The sequence below is a fragment of the Brachyhypopomus gauderio genome, chromosome 18 (assembly GCF_052324685.1).
Source record: "Brachyhypopomus gauderio isolate BG-103 chromosome 18, BGAUD_0.2, whole genome shotgun sequence".
Lineage (NCBI taxonomy): Eukaryota > Metazoa > Chordata > Actinopteri > Gymnotiformes > Hypopomidae > Brachyhypopomus > Brachyhypopomus gauderio.
The window spans coordinates 3,488,805-3,510,489 of NC_135228.1; the positions used below are offsets into that span (position 1 = coordinate 3,488,805).

At 41.6% G+C, this 21,685-nt stretch overlaps 1 protein-coding gene, 1 long non-coding RNA gene and 1 pseudogene across 3 annotated transcripts in view; 1 reads left to right on the top strand and 2 right to left on the bottom strand.

Moving 5' to 3' along the window:
- Positions 1-466: 466 nt before the first annotated feature.
- Positions 467-21,685, top strand: part of LOC143481749 (NACHT, LRR and PYD domains-containing protein 3-like) — a 40,100-nt gene continuing 18,881 nt past the window's right edge. The window contains exons 1-4 of one of the 2 annotated variants that reach the window (XM_076979886.1): positions 467-688; positions 2,714-2,788; positions 17,311-17,491; positions 17,883-17,954. In XM_076979886.1, coding sequence (XP_076836001.1) covers positions 17,377-17,491; positions 17,883-17,954 — 187 coding nt within the window. In that variant the 5' untranslated portion in view covers positions 467-688; positions 2,714-2,788; positions 17,311-17,376. The remainder of the gene's footprint in view (positions 689-2,713; positions 2,789-17,310; positions 17,492-17,882; positions 17,955-21,685) is intronic. The other variant, XM_076979885.1, reaches the window with a different exon arrangement.
- Positions 1,013-8,428, bottom strand: LOC143481775 (uncharacterized). The gene is made up of 3 exons (XR_013122069.1): positions 8,144-8,428; positions 4,615-4,729; positions 1,013-4,268 (listed from the first exon to the last, which is right to left on the bottom strand). It is a non-coding gene; the product is annotated as an uncharacterized LOC143481775 (long non-coding RNA).
- LOC143482481 (U2 spliceosomal RNA) lies at positions 14,882-15,010 on the bottom strand (annotated as a pseudogene).

Sequence of the window (21,685 nt, forward strand, 5' to 3'; positions counted from 1 at the left end):
TGTTTCTTTGTTCATTTATATTTTCAGCAAAAGCCTTCCTGACTTCTGTCTGATATAGTAATCTGGGTTGTACATATCACTATCATCACTATCATCATCATCATCATACGATATGCCTATCCATTCCATCCCCATCATTGTGAAGTCTGGATTATCGTAATTTCCATACTCCACATAGCATAGCAGCCTGCTCATCATAGCACACCATTTGTGTTACTGGCCAACCTAGAGCCTCTCTCACACAGACACCTACATTGCCTACATTCTATTTTCCTCTTTCTTTCTCATATTCTCACAAAGACACATGATGTATTGATCAGATACACGTCCCCTTCACTCTCTCAACTGCTTTGTCCCCCTTTATACAACACCATCTCTCTCACACTTACACACATACCATATATTATGTTTTCAGGATTATTATTTTCTGACTGTGTGTACATGAGTGGGGCAGAAACATAACTGGTGTGGGAGTGTCTGTGCTGAGTTGCAACTAAGGAATTTTGCAACTTTTCTCTAGTCTGTCTGACTGCAGTATTACAGAGGAAGGCTGTGCTGTTCTGTGTTCAGCTACATGGAAACACCCCTCATCACACCTGAGAGAGCAGAATCTGAACTATAATAAACCAGGAGACTCAGGAGTGAAGCAACTCTCTGCTCTACTGGAGGATCCACACTGTACACTGGAGTGAGTAACTGACTGTCTCTTACACACATAATTGCTATTTGATACATACTTTCTATATCCAACACACCATTATTGTATTAAAATAAGTAACTGAATATCATGTCCTCATCTGGTAGCTGAACCAGTTCAATTCCATTTGAACGATGAAAGTCAGACTCTGCATTTCCATTGTATGAAGAGAGATACACTGAGTATCTGAACTGAAGCTGTAAATTTATATGAATTATATGAAACTGCACTACACAAGGAACAGTTTAGTCAGTCTTAGTTAACAGAACAAACTTCTTTAATTGAAGACTTGAAGCCTTAACAAATCTACAAAAGTTACATTTACATGCATACAGTATTTTGACTCTAATGTATTTATAAAAAAGTTCAGAAGAATCATATAGTCACTTATAAAACCACCTACTTGAACATTTTAGATGGAAGTTTTTCAGTATAATGATTCACAATTAGAATCGGGAGGTAAATGCTAAGCAGAGGGGGCAAAACCATTATCTCAATAACAAGCACCAGATTCAAACAGCCAGTGGGACCAAAGAAACAAAGCTAAAAACAAAACGACCAGCAGGGTTTAAATAAGGGATTATAAAACCAAGGAGTAATAATCTACAAGATAAGGAAGAATACCCGAAAACAGTTAGGCAGCAGAAAATGATAACACGGTGTTACGTCCCTGCCCTGAAACAGGGACAGGGAAATGTAACAGGTAGACTAAAGAATGTTATTGCACTAGGTCATGCGATAACACAACCAACAGGCAACCAAAACTGATTTCGACAATAAAGCGGCATTTACTGAGAAATTCTGAGAATTAACTAGACATATGTGAAGCACAACATGATAAACGGATACACGATAAAATGCTTGGAGACATCACAAATCACTAAACAGATGTATCAGGTGTAAATATCTGTAAATGTGCATATACACAAACAGGTTTTACACTGGATAATGGGCGGTGTCATAGTAAATAAAATAAAACTACTAACCTACCTCCCTCAAGTACGGAAGCGTATTGCTGCCAAGAATGTTAAAAAATCTTGTCATTATATCGAGATCTGCAGTACAGTTGGTTTCACCTTCCCTTAGCAAAAAGTAGTATACTTAAAGTTCATTTTATTAAGTATACTTCAGTATAAGTATAGCAAGTATACTACAGACCATATACTTTAAGTGTACTAGAAAGTATACCAATTTTATACTTTTTCTGACTAAATTGGAACATTTCTAGTTTATAAAAGTATACTTTAAAGTTCATTTTAAGTTTTCAAAAGTACACTTTATAGTATAAAACTAGTATACTCATCTATATGCTATCAATGTACTTGGTATATCCTTCTAGTATGCCACAAGTACACTCATCAATATACTGCCATTGTACTAGTTAGACTTTGAGTCTATTTTTATTGTATACTTTAAGTATACTGTTATTTCACTAGTTTACTTTAAGTTTGCTTGGCATATTACTTGCAGCTTACTATGTATGTACTTGAAATATACTCCTTAAAGTATTTTTAAAGTTTACTGTATGTACACAAGAGTGTGATGCATTTACAAAATCACAAGACAGAATATTGTAATTAAAAATATTTTCAAACATTTCACACATTTCAAAAACAAATACATATGAAATAAAGTCCTTCCTTACTGGAGAAAATGAAAGGAATAAGTACACATTAGCATGTAAAAAATATATAAATATAATGGTCTCTCTAAGATCAAGTCCTTGTTTGTAAAAAGTGGTATTGTGACTCTGGGGTGCGAGATAAGGACAAGGCATGGAGTCCTATCTTGCGCTACAAACTTTCTGAGTGTGTGAATTTCTATTTATCTGAATTCTACCATAATAATTCTAAATACAATTTTCATAAGCCAAAACCAAACTAATTCTACTACCACCCAAAAGTGGCAGCCTTTGTCTATCACCAGTGCAGACAGATTCAACTGTACCATTTTTCCAGTGAGTTCCAGAGATTAGGGCCATAGTGGCTAAAAGGACCCTCTCTAATCTTTAACCAGGTTTTAGGAATCACCAGTAGATTACTGTTTGAAGACCTGAGAGACCTGACTGGAACAGACACTATTCTAGAACTGGTAGGTAACCAGAGCAGTGAGTTGATTGCGGGTTTATTATGATCCTTCCTGCGGGTCACGACCCTCGCGGCAGCATTTTGAACTCACTGAAGGTTTCTAGAGTCCAGTTTTTATCATTGTTATTGTTTCTGAGTTGAGAGTGGAGGCCAAGATGAGCTTAGGCTTTGCCCCCAGTTCATCCGGCTGCGACAATGCAGAGAGACGTCTCTCTTATTAGAAACAGTATATGTGGCAAGAATCGAATCCAGAAATCACTCATCTTCCCTTATAGAGTGTGAGGTATGACTTCCTTCCTGAGGTTCTGAGATGGTTTGACACACTTGGAGCAAGTCACAATGGAAACAATATCAAAAGCACTGGACAGAGGGCTCAAATATCCAATTTAAAATCCAGCTATTGACACTCAGGGCAAGAAATCCTGGTAGGAATTTCACGGCCGGGAACAACACCAGTTGCTGACAGTAAGCACATGAAAATGCACGAAAACAGCTCACTTGCAATTTTTGTGGAACAATCAGCCCACCAGAACATCAAAATTATTCTGGCCCAGATCTGGCTCACATTGCCCATTGTCATCTGGCCCACTTGCCACAAGGATGGATGGTACTTGGGTGGACCACTCCTGGTTGCAAGATTTGGGACACATATGCACCAGATTAGGGCCACATGAAGCACACATTTGGGCCAAATGTGGACCAGAAGCTGACTACAAGTTGTGGGCCATATCTGGAACAGATCTGCACCAGACTCATTTCAGACAATAAAACTATTCTGGCCCAGATCCGGCTCACTTGCCCTGTGAATTGACACACTTGGGCAGACCGCTCACGGATGGAGGAGGGACACTACAATGACAGATCCATGTCCTACTGACACTCAAATTCACTTAAAACTAGACAACCACTAGCCTTCATATTTCCCCATTATGACTGGTCTACACATTTCTAAAAGTACAACAAATGAACCTAAAAACTTTTTTTTAATCATTCAGTGACATATAGTTACGAACAGAGGTGAAATTGCACCATATAGCCTGTCATCTGAAATCACAAAATTAGTGCAAAAGAATTTAATCTAACATTCAAAACAACCTCCTCCTTCTTCCATTTCACTGTCCAGAACATTGGATTGATTCACATAACAGTATTTGACAACATTCAAAACTACTGTCCTGCTTGTTCTGTTCATTACATTTAATACAAACACTGAAATCATAGTACATTATGTGTATTTTTTAGTACATAGATTTTTTTGTATAAAAAACTATACGTATATTTTTTGTTATGAAAAACTACTTTTCTTCTTTTACATGAAAACCTCCAAGCAGAACCACAAAGTTACAAATTTGGTGTGAATCACACACACTGCCGTAACTTCCTCCCTCCTTCTTTGTCCATTGCTAAATTTCGCCATCTTTTAATGTAGAACTCAATTTCTTGATTTGTGGCCAGTCTGGTGAGCTGATTTCTTCTTACAGCTCCTTTGTGGAAAACAAAGAGCAAATCAAAAAATGAGATTGTTTAGTAAAGCAAGTGTTAAAGAAGCTTATCAATATTTCTAATCAAATTGGAAACACAATACTCAAAAATGCACTACTGAGCTCAATGTATATTTTAATCCACCTATTTAAATTAGTTATTGCCTTTTATCCTTTTAAAAATGAAAAACGCTAACCATGCAAGATAAACCTATTCACACTCATGCTGAAGTTACACACTTCCTTTATTACAGCTGACACAGACATTTTGCTTTAAAGCATTAAGTAAATTTCAAGGATTCGGAGTTTATGGTAATCAAACAAGTCAGTGGTATAATACAGCACCTACCAGCAATCACATCTTTTAGGAACAAGCTGCTGAATGCCATTTTCCCATTTATGCCCTGCCAGTTCAACTTCTTAGCTAGAGAGTTAGCCACAGTTCCATCTGTTGTGGAAATTTCCTGAAATTAGATAAGGACTCAGACATGGTTAAAAGAGAGTTTTATTGCAAAAGTAAAAAAGCATGAGAGTCTCGTCTAGCCCTTCGGTTTTGTTGACCTCACATCTCCTACCTGTAGTGTTTCCGGTCTCCAAAGACCGGTCTGTTTTAACACAAAAAAACATTTTCACCACCAAATTTATTGGTTTTATTAAACACTTTTAACTGTGAACAACATCTCAGATACAGTGGGGAAAATAAGTATTTAGTCAGTCACCAATTGTGCAAGTTCTTCCACTTAAAAAGAAGAGGCCTGTAATTGACATCATAGGTAGACCTCAACTATGAGAGACAAAATGTGAAAAAAAAATTGAGAAAATCATTTTGTCTGACTTTTAAAGAATTTATTTGCAAATAATGGTGGAAAATAAGTATTTGGTCAATAACAAAAGTTCATCTCAATACTTTGTTGTATATCCTCTGTTGGCAATAACAGAGGTCAAACGTTTTCTGTAAGTCTTCACAAGGTTGGCACACACTGTTGCTGGTATGTTGGCCCATTCCTCCATGCAGATCTCATGTTTCATCTTCATTGCCCTTGCTGATGGAAGGAGGTTTGCACCCAAAATCTCACAATACATGGCCCCATTCATTCTTTCATGTACACGGACCAGTCGTCCTGGTCCCTTTGCAGAGAAACAGCCCCAAAGCATGATGTTGCCACCCCCATACTTGACAGTTGGTATGGTGTTCTTCGGATGCAACTCAGCATTCACTGTCCTCCAAACACGACGAGTTGTGTTTTTACCAAATAGTTCTACTTTGGTTTCATCTGACCATATGACATTCTCCCAATACTCTTCTGGAACATCCAAATGCTCTCTAGCAAACTTCAGACGTGCCTGGCTTAAGCAGGGGGACACGTCTGGCACTGCAAGATCTGAGTCCCTGGCGTCGTAGTGTGTTGCTGATGGTAGCCTTTGTAACGTTGGTCCCAGCTTTCTGCAGGTCATTCACTAGATCCCCCCTTGTGGTTCTGGGATTTTTCCTCACCGTTCTTGTGATCATTTTGACCCCACGGGCTGAGATCTTGCGTGGAGCCCCAGATCGAGGGAGATTAGTAGTGGTCTTGTAGGTCTTCCATTTTCTGATTATTGCTCCCACAGTAGATTTCTTCACACCAAGCTGCTTGCCTATTGCAGATTCAGTCTTCCCAGCCTACAATTCGGTTTCTGGTGTCCTCCGACAGCTCTTTCGTCTTCACCATAGTGGAGTTTGGAGTGTGACTGTTTGAGGTTGTGGACAGGTGTCTTTTATACTGTTAACGACTTCAAATAGGTGCCATTAATACAGGTAATGAGTGGGGGAAAGAGGAGCCTCTTAAACAGGTCTGTGACAGCCAGAAATCTTGCTTGTTTGTAGGTGACCAAATACTTATTTTCCACCATTATTTGCAAATAAATTATTTAAAAGTCAGACAAAATGATTTTCTCAATTTTTTTTCACATTTTGTCTCTCATAGTTGAGGTCTACCTATGATGTCAATTACAGGCCTCTCTCATCTTTTTAAGTGGGAGAACTTGCACAATTGGTGACTGACTAAATACTTATTTTCCCCACTGTAGTTATCATGAATTTATAGAATTACACATAAAATATCTAGTGAAAATACAAATGCACTGAAAATATATTACAAAAGGAACATGTAATAAAAAATCAATAAAATACCAAACTCAACATGGTGTGTGTGTGTGTGTGTGTGCATGCACGCATGTGAATTCATGCACATGAGTTGCATGTCACACTCAGATCAGAGTGGGCCTTGCAAACATAGGCATAACATGTGTGTGTGTCTGTGTGTCTGTGTGTAGGTGTGTGTGTAGGTGTGTCTGTGTGTCTGTCTGTGTGTGTTTAGGTGTGTGTGTGTCTGTGTGTGTGTGTGTAGGTGTGTGTGTAGCTGTGTCTGTGTGTGTTTAGGTGTTTGTGTGTGTCTGTGTGTGTTTAGGTGTGTGTAGGTGTGTGTGTGAGTGAGTGTGTGTGTAGGTGTGTGTGTGTGTAGGTGTGTGTGTAGGTGTGTGTGTGCATGTGAATTCATGCACATGAGTGGCACTCAGATCAGAGTGGGCCTTGCAAACATAGGCATAACGTGTGTGTGTGTGTGTCTGTGTCTGTGTGTAGGTGTGTGTGTAGGTGTGTCTATGTGTGTGAGCGAGTGAGTGAGTGAGTGTCTGTGTGTGTGTAGGTGTGTGTGTGTGAGTGAGTGTGTGTGTGTGTCTGTGTGTAGATGTGTGTGTAGGTGTGTGTGTGAGTGAGTGAGTGTGTGTATGTAGGTGTGTGTGTGTGTAAGTGTGTGTGTGTGTCTGTGTGTGTAGGTGTGTGTGTGTGTGTGAGCGAGTGAGTGAGTGAGTGTCTGTGTAGGTGTGTGTGTGTGTGTGTGTGTGTGTGTGTGTAGGTGTGTTTAGGTGTGTGTAGGTGTGTGTGTGTGAGTGTGTATGGGGATGTTTTCTGTCTGATAGATGAATATATTCTGAATACCCATTCATTTCCTGTGACGGTCACGCTTGACCGGCAACAACACAGATGTAAAACGTTGATTTAAAACACTCAAAATTCAATGAAAAAGATGATCATCACTTTTATATGTTCCAGTGCATAGTGTGGAGGATGGCATAAGGCCTTGCAGCAATCAGATGTAAAACACAATATTTATGAGTGGTTTAAGTTGTAAATCGGTCAGATTTGACCCGAACACGACAAGAGGGCTAGAACAAGAACTGTGAGGAGAGAGGGCAGTCCAATCTCCTTTATTCCTTTATCATCACATGTTTACAGTCCAATCTCCTTTATTCTGTTATCACATGTTCACAGTACATTTGGACACACTGAGAACCTGAGGGGGGAGAATACACAGTAGACAGTTTTCATCTCACATGTGTTTTCCTCCTAATATGGATCTTTCCTGTTTTTAAGAGAACACAGAAAGAGCTGATGGTCAACAGAGGGATGACAGACATAACATAGTACTTTCTGTCTCTACATGTTCTCCTGACGCCGGTTACACACAAACAAGGACATGATTACAAATGAATCACTGAACTGAATCACTGATCAATCTTATTCACAGTTTTTCTGCTAATGTGTGGATTTGGCACTTCTGGGGCTCTAACGTGTACTGCTGCATTGACAGCTTGCTAATCCTGCACAAATTGCCATTCTTCCCGCCCTGGTTTCTTAACTGGAAAAATTGGAGTGCGCACGGGTGAGTTAGGGCACAGTACGATCACTCCAGCTTGCCTAAGTGATTGGAAAACTGGCCTAATTCCCTTGACCGCCTCAGGCTTCAAAGGGTATTGATGTTGATTTGGCCTATAGTCAGATTTTGGGGATGATGTGTATGAACTCACACCCCCCATATGAGCCCCAACATCACTCTTACCTTGTGCCCATAATGCTGCAGGAACAGTTCTGAGTTCCTCTTCCTCTTTTTCTGAGAGGGTAAGGGAGGCGGCTAAAAAAATACCAAGTTGGTAAATCAGTTTTACTCCCCACCATCAGTTCCACTCCCCACCAGCAGGGGAGTCGATAAGGAGCTGGGTGCATCCACACCCTCCTGCTAGGACTGAACGTTGTGTTCCTGCCAGGAACTCTCTCCCAATCGGTAATGTCAGATATCTCCATCATCCATTCACCGATGTCCTGCCATTGTGGCGCCTCATGTGTACTTGCCAGTGACATGTGTGGTTTAGATAGAGGAACTGAGAACAGGTCGTCCTGTTCTGATGTGGTTTGCACCACTCCCACAGCCCACATGCAATATTTCCTGTTTTTAAGAGAACACAGAAAGAGCTGATGGTCAACAGAGGGATGACAGACATAACATAGTACTTTCTGTCTCTACACATTCTCCTGACGCCGGTTACACACAAACGGTACACACGGTACGGCAGGCCCCCTACTGGTCGCCCCCGTTTACAGCGGCAGATGTGTTGTTGTTGTTGCATGGTGTGCATCCCTCAGGTGGGCGGAGTCCGTGATCCGTCTCACCTGAGGGTCGTTTGTTTGCCTATATCTGTCTTGTCTTTGTACCAGTTGACCGCTGGTTATTATATCCTTATTTCCGATCATGTCACGGGTTTTGGTTTGCGCACTTTTCATTTTAAGTGCGCAATTCCATTTTATTTCGCTCACCCTGCCCGTCACACAAACAAGGACATGATTACAAATGAATCACTGAACCGAATTGCTGATCAACCTTATTCAAAGTTTTTCTGCTAATGTACTAAATCATAATGTTATGTGATCTTAAATGACATATTGCCCTCACAGTAGACAGTTAGGTAAACCATCAAGTTGTTCACTTACCAGTTTGGGCATCACAAATTCTGTTCGTTGTGTTTACGAAAATAAATTCGCTTCACTGCAGAAATATTGATCATTTAATGAACATAGAAAGGTCAGATTTTGGCAAGACCAAAGTTTTGTCGCCCACAGAAAGTAAGGTGAAAATCAAACAAATAATTCACTTCATATACAAATATATGCTTCATAACACTGGTGAATGGTGTTGTGGTGCTATTAGAGCCATTTTTAATATTTTGTGTCACTTCCATGAGTTTGAAGGACCGCATCCATGCGGTTCGACAATGATTCATTGGAATAGCAAAGAACGCAGTCTTACATGCCTTCCAGAGTTCATCAAAATTCTTTGGTTTTGTCTTCCTAGCTTCTTCTTTCATCCTACCCCAAACATGCTCAATGATGTTCTTGTCTGGTGACTGGGCTGGCCAGTCCTGTAGCACCTTGATCTTCTTCGCCTTGAGGAACTTTGATGTAGAGATGGACGTATGAGATGGAGCACCATCCTGCTGCAAAATTTGACCCCTTTTATGATTGGGAATGTAAGATGTAGATAATACTTCTTGATATTTTAGGCTATTGATATTGCCTTCCACCTTGCAAATGTCTCGCACACCACCATACTGAATGTAACCCCAGACCATGATCTTTCCACCACCGAACTTGACTGTTTTCTGGGTGAATCTTGGATCTCCTGCAGTATTTGTGGTGGCTGTGGTGTAATTCAACTGAAGATTCATCTGAGAAATCCACCTTCTGCCACTTTTCCAGCATCCATCCATTTAGCAGGCTGTGGGCCTTGACAAATGCCACATGGTTTTTTTTACCTGCCTTTGGTTAGTGCTGGCTTCTGGGCACTGATTCGACCATGGAGGCCATTTTGAGACAGAATCCTACAAACTGTTCTAGTTGACACAGGGACTTGAGGTGACCAGGCCTGGTGGAGCTCTGCTGCAGTGGAAGAGGGACTGGCTTTGGATTTTCTAACCAACAACGTTCCTCCCGAGCAGTTGTCTTGTGGCCTGGTCTCGTCAAAAACATCTCCAGTCTCTTCAAATCTTTTTAAAATTCTTTGTACTTGACGCTGAGACACATTAATGGTGCCAGCCACCTCTGCAGTTGATTTGGTCTTCAGCGTCTTGATAATCAAGGCTTTGGTCGCAGGATGGATTTTTGGCATGTTGTCAGAGGTCAAGTTGCAAGTGAAGGTCTGGGGTGCTGGATTTCTTTTTATACACACCCACTAATTAACCAATCAATTAGTGAGCACAGGTGAGGCTGTAAACTAGGATTGGGTGCATTATATGACAAGGCGACAAAACTTTTGTCTTGCCAAAATCTGACCTTTCTGTGTTCATTAAATGATCAAGATTTCTGCAGTGAGGCAAATTTATTTTCGTAAATTAAATCTCATTTTGGAGGGTTTCAGCTTTCATATGAGTCATTTCTAAAACCAATCGATGAATTTAAAGTCAGGTTGTAAGCTTTTGTTTCCACAACATGGATAAGCGACAGAACTTATGTCAGGGCCTGTACAGTTGCACAATATCACCAGAGGTGGGTAGAGTATTCAACAATTTTACTCAAGTAAAAGTAGTTACTTGAACCAAATGTTACTCAAGTAAAAGTAAAAGTATGCATCCAAAAAATTTACTTGAGTAAAAGTAAAAAAGTACTTTCATTAAAAGCTACTCAAGTAGTGAGTAAATGCATGAGTACTGTCTCGTGTCAATAAATTACATCATGGGAAATTGAATTACGGGAAACAATAACTTAATGATAAAAATAATTTATTATAAATAAATATAATATATAACAATTTTTTATTATAAATAATATGTATTTTTGTTTGTTCCTAATTATTAGGCCTGTGTAACTTGTGTTCCACAAAGGCACTGACTGATGAGACTGTCAGCCAATACGTGTAGCTACAACTTGACGCCAACTGAATAAATTTGTAGCAAACTTTGGTTCAACTAAATCATTTAATAATTACATCATGCAAACGTTATGCCTCAGAGATATAATATTACACAAAATTATACGTACGGCAAACTTATCGGATCGTGTTTCCTCATATTTGATGTTGAGTTCTTGTAGGCTCAAATGTCCACATGTTTGCAGACACAACTGTAAAAAGGACATTTAAATAATGCGCTGTGCATTATTTAAATGTCCTTTTTACACGTTTGTAATGTAAACATTGGCTGTATGGGGATGCTCGGGAGGTTTTTCTGTCATTTTCTTGCTACCGGTGGGGAAAGTTTGCGTATGTCAGGGTTTCTCAACCGGGGGGCTGCGGACCACCAGGGGGCCGCGAAGCACCATCTAGGGGTCCGCAGGCTCATCCTCAGAGGTAGCTACTAGTCTGTAGTGAGCACGTTAAATCATACAAGTACACCTAAAAAAATAAAATTTAGAACAAGTAAAATTGATAGATTAATAATGTTCAAATTATAATCATTAATATAAAGGTACATTAAGAAAAAAGCCCCGAAGTAATAACAACTAAACATCATTGGTTCGAGGCCACGGCACTCTTTTTCCAGACAGTTAACTTTAACTAGCTAGCTAACGAGATGGAGAAGTTTTTGAAACGACACAAGAAAACTGAACCTGTTCTTCATAAAAAGCAAAAAATCCGCAAGTACGACCCAGACTACATCAAATATGGATTTGCGCAGGGGGAAGGAGGTGATGTGAACCCAAAAGCCCAGTGTGTGGAGTGTGGTTTGACTCTTTCAAACGAAGCACTAAAACCTTCGAAACTAAAGCGGCATCTCGAGACGAAACACCCTACACTTGTGGCAAAGCCAGTGGAGTACTTTCAACGAAAACACGAAGGACTGCAGCTCCAAAAGAAAACAATTGTTTCCCTCACTTCGCAGTCCAAATGTGCCCTGAAAGCTAGCTACCTCAAAGCTAGACATGTTGCACGGAGTAAAAAAGCGTTTACGATCGCTGAGGAATTGGTGCTGCCGGCTGCCGTGGATATGTGCCGCGAGATGGTTGGGGAAGCCGCTGCAAAAAAATTACTGAAGGTTCCGCTTTCCAATGATACTATAAGTAGATGGATTGTTGAGATGGGGGCCGATATACAGAGCCAGCTTTTGGACAAAATTAAAGAAAGTCCACATTATGCGGTGCAGCTAGACGAGTCGACTGATGTTAGCAACGCATCTTTACTGCTCGTTTTTGTGAGGTACATTTGGGACAGTACCTTTCATGAAGACATGCTTTTTTGTGGTGAGTTGCCTACCAGAACAACAGCAGAGGAATGCTTTCGTTGTATCGACAGGTACTTCTGTGAAAATGGTCTTGAATGGAGCAAATGTGTGGGGGTGTGCACGGATGGTGCAGCGTCAATGACTGGGAGGCACAGTGGCGTCGTCAAACAAATCCTTGATAGGGCACCCAGCGCTAAATGGACGCACTGTTTCCTACACCGTGAGAACTTGGCATCAAAAAAGATGTCACCAGAGCTCCACGAAGTGATGGATGTGGCTGTCAAGACAGTGAACTATGTGAAGAAAAATGCTGTGAACTCCAGATGTTTTTCTGCATTATGTGACAGTATGGAAGCTGAGCATATTCAGCTGTTGTATCACAGCGAGGTGAGATGGCTGTCGAGAGGTCTGGTCCTCAATCGATTGTTTGAGCTCAGATGTGAGATCCATTGTTTTCTGTCAGAGAAAAAATCCCCACTGGCTCACCACTATGCTGATGTAAACTTTCTAGCCAAACTTGCCTACCTTGCTGATATCTTTTCACAACTGAACCAGCTCAACCTGTCAATCCAAGGGAAAAATAGCAACATCTTTTTGGTTTCTGAAAAGATTGAAGGATTCAGGAAAAAACTGGCTTTGTGGTACCGGCGGGTTAAGGAAGACAGACTGGACATGTTTCAGCTTTTAAGTGAAGTTCTGGAGAGCTCTCCACATGTCAATGTCACCAATACAGTCACCAATCACCTGTCACAGCTGACTGAGTAGTTCATGGAATACTTTCCAGAGGATCCCAGAGACGGCAATCTTTGGATTTTGGACCCCTTTTCTATTGACCCTGCTGATGTTGCACTTCCCACAGAACTTGAAACTCAGCTAATTGAACTGTCATCAGACAGCAGCTTAAAGCTGCAGCATGCCAGATTTGATCTGTGTTCTTTTTGGATCAATGTTTCAAAGGAATTCCACTCTCTTGCTGTTAGGGCCATAATGCTTCTTTTGCCATACACAACCACATATTTATGTGAGTCTGGTTTTTCTATTGTGGCCACAACCAAGTCAAAATCCAAGAACAGACTGAAGACAACTCTGGATGCCACCTTAAGGGTCTGTCTCTCATCCATCCCACCAAGAGTGGATCTTCTGGTGACTCAGAGGCAAGCTCAACAATCACATTGATGCTGCCATTAAATGAATAAGTAAGTATTAACTTTTGCTCAAAATTGACAATTTATATATACTCTTATGCTGGGAATATGTTATTGTAAATAGATAATTTATGGTGTGTGTTTATGATTATCACAGATGTGGAGACTTGGCTCAACACACTGGACCTGTTCTTGTTGACTTCTTGTTGGAGCTATGGCTAAGAGGACAAATCCCATCTCACAGTCTGCTTGTTTAAAATCTGTACATATTTTCTGTGTACTGAAATGGATGATATTTTGCAAGCCATTTTACACAACCCAGATCTCAAGTTTTCAGTGTCATCACTTAGTAATAAAAGCTAAAAACAGTTTTACACAAAAGTTGAGTTTTTTTTTCCTGGGGGCCTTGACGCTTTCAAGTTGTAAACAGGTGGGCCATAAGATAGAAAAGGTTGAGAACCCCTGGCATATGTGATCACGTGACTGACCGGCTTCATTTGATTGGTCATACTCGGGTCTTCTCACTGAAAACACAAATTATTTACAAAACGAAAGTAACGGTAGCGTGCGGCACAAATCCGATTGTAACGGAGTAAAAGTCGCGTTTTTCTCAGCACATATTTACTCGAGTAAAAGTAGAAGTCTTTCATATTAAAACTACACTAACAAGTACATTTTTGTCCAAAAAGCTACTTGAGTAAGTGTAACGCGTTCTTACCCACCTCTGAATATCACCATATAAACAAAAGAACACTATGCAGCTCACATAGAATGTTATTGAAAGTGAGGGATGGACACATAAAATATCTCAAAAAAAGTCACTGCACTTAACTTGGAGTTCAATTAAATCCCTTGTTAAGAAATCGGACTGTCCTTACAAACTGAGTGACCATGCAAGTAGATGACTCTACTAATGGAGACCACCAAGACACCTGACTTATGGGGAATTCAGCTGTTGCTTTTACAAACCTGACCACATCTGAGTAGACCACATCTGTTTTGAAACTTGTGGGCCTTATGATTTTTTTTGTATGTGGGCCACTTATGGCACACATGTAGGTAACACTGCCATATCTGTGCCAGAAGTAGACCACATCTGTTTTGGAACTTGTGTGCCAAATGTGTGTTTTCAATATGAAATGAAATTAAATGAAATGAGCCATATTTTGTCAATTGTGATTTTTACACCCCAATCAAAATTTGTCCTCCGCTTTTAACCCATCTGTGCAGTCAGAACACACACACACACACACACTAGTGATTACTAGGGGGCTGTGGATCAAACGTACCCAGAGCGGTGGGCAGCCCTAGCCCGGCGCCCGGGGAGCAGTTGGGGTTAGGTGCCTTGCTCAAGGGCACCTCAGTCATGGCCTGTCTGGGAATCGAACCCACGACCCTCCGGTCACAAGACCAGTTCCCTAACCGCCAGGCCATGACTGCCCCTAAGGAAGGTGCACCGTTCCTGGAGGTACTGCAATACCAGGTCGATGTGTGGGGCGAACGGGGCAAGCCCCTGTTTCGCCTCCCTGTTCTAAAAATCCAAAACCCACCTCATGCAAACTGCATGAGGGCCACCTCTGGCTCACATGCAGTTTGCGTGTCCTGACAGTGGGCCACCAGTGCCATATCTCAGCCAGGAGTGACCCACATCCGTATGCTATCTGGGAATCAATATGTCATAGATAAATGAAAAACTTACCTAGAAAAATAATGAAACGATGAATCCTTTTAACTTGTAAAATTAACTTAACAAAAATAACTGTACAGACCAGGGGTGGCCAACCCGTCAGAGACCAAGAGCCACCGGGGGGTGGGTGGCGAGTGTAGATTGTTGACCGGAGAGGGCGAGTGTAAATTGCTGATGGGGTTGTGGGGGGGTGGGGGGGGAATGGACAAAAAATAAGTATTATATCGTGATCGATCGATCGCCAGTAGTTGGCGAATTAGTACTCGTGTGAGCGTGTGAAGACAGTCAAATGCGTGTTTTCCACTACGCTGGTTTTAAAAGTATTAGCGATTTGCTAAGCTTGTAAACAAACCGCGCACCACGAAGAGGTAGCAGTGTGTCGACCTCAGAGTTGATGAGGTAACCGGGCCACGGCACAGACCGTTTGTGCAGGTTGGGGAGCCGCATGAAACCAGGCAAAGAGCCGCAGGTTGGCCTCTCCTGGTACAGACCAACAAGCAGAGCTAGCAGAGTAACATCTGAGCAGCAAGGAAGCAGGAAGTAGACTCCAATTACTTTGGTTTTGATGAAGGTCAGTTAGTTTTGGTAATTATGATTAGGAAGGGGAGATTTATATTTGTTCATTTTCAGCTTCAACATTAGCCAACCTGATGTCTGTGTGGTATGTATGTATTTTCAGCTGTACATATCCCATTTTGACTTTTACAAATACATTTTAATTCATTTATCAACTGTTGCCTGTGCAGGGTTGCCAACTCTCACGCATTAAGTGTGAGACACACGCATTTGACCGTTTTCACACGCTCTCACGGCACACTTGTGATTTCTCACGCCGAAAAAAAAAATCTAGTTTATTTACCTCTGATCCACATCTATGATTCAATGAGTTACTAGTTCGCTCTGGCACCAACCACTGGCGATCGATAGATCGCGATATAATATTTAATTTGTGTCCATTTTACAGCCCGCCCGGTAACAATTTATGTTCGCCACCCCCCCGTCAACAATTTACACTCGCCACTGTCTCCAGGTTCAAATCTCACTCTAAGCGATCTTGAAAAGTTGGCAACCCTGCCTGTGTATCTGATCTTGTTGGTTTCATGTCGCAGTACAGAATTGTGGACATTAATCGCATCTGAGGCCTCTTTATTAAAAGATAAAAGTAATGGTGTTGATGGAAAAGAACACAAAAAGCTTTCTTGTGCACAGGTCTCACTCTCAGTGTATCCCGAGGTCACTATCACACAACTTTATGCCCCTCCCTCATACACACACACACACAACTTTATACCCCTCCCTCACACACACACACACACACACACACCTTTAAACTCCTCCCTCACACACACACACACACACACACACACAACTTTATACCCCTCCCTCACACACACACACACACACACACCTTTAAACTCCTCCCTCACACACACACACACACCTTTATACCCCTCCCTCACACACACACACACACACACACACACACACACACACACACACACACACACCTTTATACTCTTCCCTCACACAGCCACACCTACAACTTTACACCCCTCCCTCTCTCACACACACACACACACACACACAATTTTCCCTCGTTTGTCTTCTGTGGAACCTCAGGTGTTCATGGTGTGTCTGAACTAGGTCTAATTTGGTGAGCACAGCTCTCATTCGGTTACCCCAGCTAACTTTCCACTTAGAGCTGCAAGTTACTAAACTTATTATATAGATACATTAAATAATGAACTAGATCATAGTTTCATCACTAAATAAACCACCATTGTTAGTCCCAGTTGGAACTGGGTCATAACATATGCTATGAGACAGAAACCACAACGGGTAACACATGGCACGATTTGGCATGTGAATGGAGTTGCTGGAGATGGGGAATCTAACACACAAATCTCAGTGTAGAATCTTGGTTAGGAAAGCCAGACAAAGTAAATATTCACTATATTCACTATTGCTGATTTTAAACCCCTAAACATTTCTAAATGTTTCTTTAAAATGTTTAACATGCAGATTAAAAGTATTGCACATGACTTGAAATTATATATTAATTTTTAATTGCTTAGCCCTGAGTATGTTTATTTAAAAACAGAGAACACTTTACTTTTATCTAAGCCTAGGTAACCATGTATGTTCATCTTTGGATGTGCACTTTTGGGTTTGTGTGCTCCCTGTTCAGGCTTCTACAACTTCTGGCATGTGGAGATACTTAAAATAAAGGAAAGAGCAACAGTATATTATCCAAATGGATGAATTGGTGCAGACCAACATCACAGCTCAGACAGGAGGGAACGTCTGTGCTCCTGCACTGCATGGGAATCACATTACTGCACCAGTGACACTGAACATTACATATGGAGGTAAGAGATGGGTGGATAGATGCACTGAAATTGGAGTGAAATCAATCTGAGTGGCATCACAATGATGTCCACAACAAGCAGACAGCAAAATAGAAATAGAGAAATGTTCAAAATATGATAGTAATAGAATGTAGACCTGAAATATGGAATTGAGAAGAGTTTTTATGGACACCTGGACACAATAAACAGGCATCAATGCAGTGGTCTAAGAAAAGTAGGTGTATAAGACACCAGTGTCAGTGACTGGTAATAGTAATGTTTAATATTCATGTTTTACTGGGGTTTTATTATAGGTTTCAGTCTGTAGAGCCTGATTAAGTCTGTATTCCTCTCTGTCTAATATCGATTAATTAAGCTAATAAAGTTGGTTCGGTACTGTTCACTCCTTCAGGTCAAGAAAAGTTCAGTTTCAGCACAAGTCCACTTCAGACTGGAGGCTCTTCAAGGACTCCTGCAGTCAATGGTCTGTTTTACACATGACTGATTATGTACATAATGTAATAGCTGATTACACAAGTGATCAATCCAGTACACAAGACTACATAAGTGTACAATATAGAACACAGGACTACATAAGTGTACAACACATCAGTACAGGACTATATAAGGACTATATACAAGTATATACACAGGACTATATACAAAAATGTGCTGCCCTGTGTACTGTGGTGTTGTATTGTGTTACAGCACCACAGTACACTGATCACTGATCATGTCCAAGCTCATAGTTTACAGCTAAATAGCATAACAATTAACAAATGAATGTTATAAACTATCTTAATTTGCGCAAATATTACAAATGTGATGCCACTCGCTCACAGTGGGTTTGTAACAATTCCACGTTATTTGACATGTATGCTATGAAAGTAGCTCTGTAAATGAATGGTCTCTTCTGAAAAAAGATGTGAAGAGGGCGTGGTTTTGAATTTTTTCTAGCATTCCTCATGATAGGCCGTGTTGAGTTGTGGGACGATCAGCCAATCAAAGAAGAGGAAATTAATGAAAATGGGGAAAGACCCAGAAAAAGTGAAAAAAGGAGAAAAGGAAAAAAGAGGCGACAGGCCTTTTTTATGTGCTGGATGAAAGTGGGCGACTGCTGTATACGTATACCAGACTAGGAAGTAAACATCTGAAGTTGTTCTACGGTGCGTGCTGTTCTGGAAATTCTGTAACCCTTCAGTGGCAAGCACAATAAAAGTCAGATAGTTAGGTAAGATAAAGAAGTAAAATAGATTTAATACCAAAACATGGATCAATCCAGAGTTCTCATTATACATACACTCAAAAGCGCCTGCAAACGAGAGCTAATTCCCTGCACGAGCTCTCATGATTTATACTCTAGTTCATAAGCACATAAGATGTCCATTAGGTGAACACGAGGTGATTAAAGCATATGATTGGATGAACACAACATAAATCACAAATGATTTGACAATCATACGTTGGCTTCTCCCCGCACGCCCCCTCCACACTTGTTGTTGTCAGGATGGTCTGAGAGCCGACGTGGCCACTTCCATGTTGATACTAGGAAACCATCTTGTGTCTCCAGCAAGGTCGGTTTAGGTACACCTTAGTACCAGAACGGGCCGAGGACGTCCACGGTAGACAACACAGTTTTCTAAGGCCTTACTAAGATGTACGGGACGCTGAATAGGTTCAGCGTCCCTTCTAGATGGTTAACACATTTTATAAATCACATCTCTATAGTCTGTGTCTAATATGATTAAAATGATTAACAGATACTAACAACATAGGATAGAATGAGAACATGGTGAGTGGTGAGCTGGGGAGTATAACGCGGGACCATCTCTGGTTTTGTTGCTCTGACTCTGCTTTATACGAGACTTCTGAAAAGCATTGGGACTGCCGAGTCTCACAGAGTGTTTGTATTGTGTATGGGTGATTTCATGGTGAAACGTTCATATGTAAATCACGATGAGTACACGACCAGGCTGATCCAACTTTGATGTAATGTCCTTAAAACAAGTCAAAATGAGGCTCAGTATTGTGTGTGGCCTCCACATGCCTGTATGACCTCCCTACAACGCCTGGGCATGCTCCTGATGAGGTGGCGGATGGTCTCCTGAGGGATCTCCTCCCAGACCTGGACTAAAGCATCCGCCTGAACAGTCTGTGGTGCAACGTGACGTTGGTGGATGGAGCGAGACATGATGTCCCAGATGTGCTCAATCAGATTCAGGTCTGGGGAACGGGCGGGCCAGTCCATAGCTTCAATGCCTTCATCTTGCAGGAACTGCTGACACAATCCAGCCACATGAGGTCTAGCATTGTCCTGCATTAGGAGGAACCCAGGGCCAACCGCACCAGCATATGGTCTCACAAGGGGTCTGAGGATCTCATCTCGGTACCTAATGGCAGTCAGGCTACCTCTGGTGAGCACATGGAGGGCTGTGCGGCCCTCCAAAGAAATGCCACCCCACATCATTACTGACCCACTGCCAAACCGGTCATGGTGAAGGATGTTGCAGGCAGCAGATCGCTCTCCACGGCGTCTCCAGACTCTGTCACGTCTGTCACATGTGCTCAGTGTGAACCTGCTTTCATCTGTGAAGAGCACAAGGTGCCAGTGGCGAATTTGCCAATCCTTGTGTTCTCTGGCAAATGCCAAGCGTTCTGCACGGTGTTGGTCTGTGAGCACAACCCCCATCTGTGGACGTCGGGCCCTCATACCATCCTCATGGTGTCGGTTTCTAACCGTTTGTGCAGACACATGCACATTTGTGGCCTGCTGGAGGTCATTTTGCAGGGCTCTGGCAGTGCTCCTCCTGTTCCTTCTTGCACAAATGCAGAGATAGCGGTCCTGCTGCTGGGTTGTTGCCCTCCTACAGCCTCCTCCACGTCTCCTGGTGTACTGGCCTGTCTCCTGGTAGCGCCTCCAGCCTCTGGACACTACGCTGACAGACACAGCAAACCTTCTTGCCACAGCTCGCATTGATGTGCCATCCTGGATGAGCTGCACTACCTGAGCCACTTATGTGGGTTGTAGAGTCCGTCTCATGCTACCACGAGTGTGAAAGGACCACCAACATTCAAAAGTGACCAAAACATCAGCCAGAAAGCATAGGTACTGAGAAGTGGTCTGTGGTCCCCACCTGCAGAACCACTCCTTTATAGGGGGGGTCTTGCTAATTGCCTCTCATTTCTACCTGTTGTCTATTCCATTTGCACAACAACAATCAGTGTTGCTTCCTAACTGAACAAGTTGGTTTCACAGAAGTGTGGTTGACGGAGTTATATTGTGTTGTTTAATTGTTCCCTTTATTTTTTTGAGCAGTGTATAAACTATAATAATAAATCCTTTAAATTTACAGTGCTGTCGTTAACTGTCAACCACTGTAGATTCATGTACCCTCCAATAATCTAAATTCAACGTTATCGCCAAACAGTATTCTGAACTAGTAATTTTGAGCTGGCTAGCTGGCTGTTGGTTAGTATCTTTCACCCAGCATTAATTTACAAACAAAAGTTATGAACTATATTCATTTCAACAAATGCAACAAATTATAATTCGGGGACGCAGAGTCACCCAAAAGAGTCTTTAGATGCCTGTCAGCAGAGGCCATAGTCAAGTAGCACTGGCTACACTAAGTGCCACGATTATGTGGCAGCTGCCACAAGGTGCCATTTCTGGGTGGCACAGAGGCCACTTCGTGCTGCTTACCTGCCAAACAGGGACCGCACCCTTACAGGAAACTTGGCAGGAAGACGCGCCTCCCAATGACCTCTGCGATGTTTTGTGATTGGTCAGATGCAGTTCCATTAGCTCTGAGTTTGTTTGCTCTTCCTAAGTACCCCAGATGCTTTCCCGACCCAAATTTCAACCTGAACCTGAATTTTGACCCGAACCTGAATTTGAACTTGAATTTTTGCATACTTGAATGAATTTAACTTTTTTTTCAAATAATAATGGTTTCAGGTTCAGGTTCTTGTGACAAAAAAAAATCTCCATAACGAGGAATGAAACAAGGGGGCGTGACAGACAGAAGGAGAACCAAAAATCAAGGCAGGACTAGGGCAGACGACACAAGACAGGGGCAGGGGGTGGAGCTATATGTGACAGTTCATAGTTTATATCTCCTTTTAAAACACGTTTGTTAACATGCTTATAACCTTTAGCATATATTGACTAAATGTAAGAATGTAAGAACTCTTTATGAGAAAAACAATGTAAAA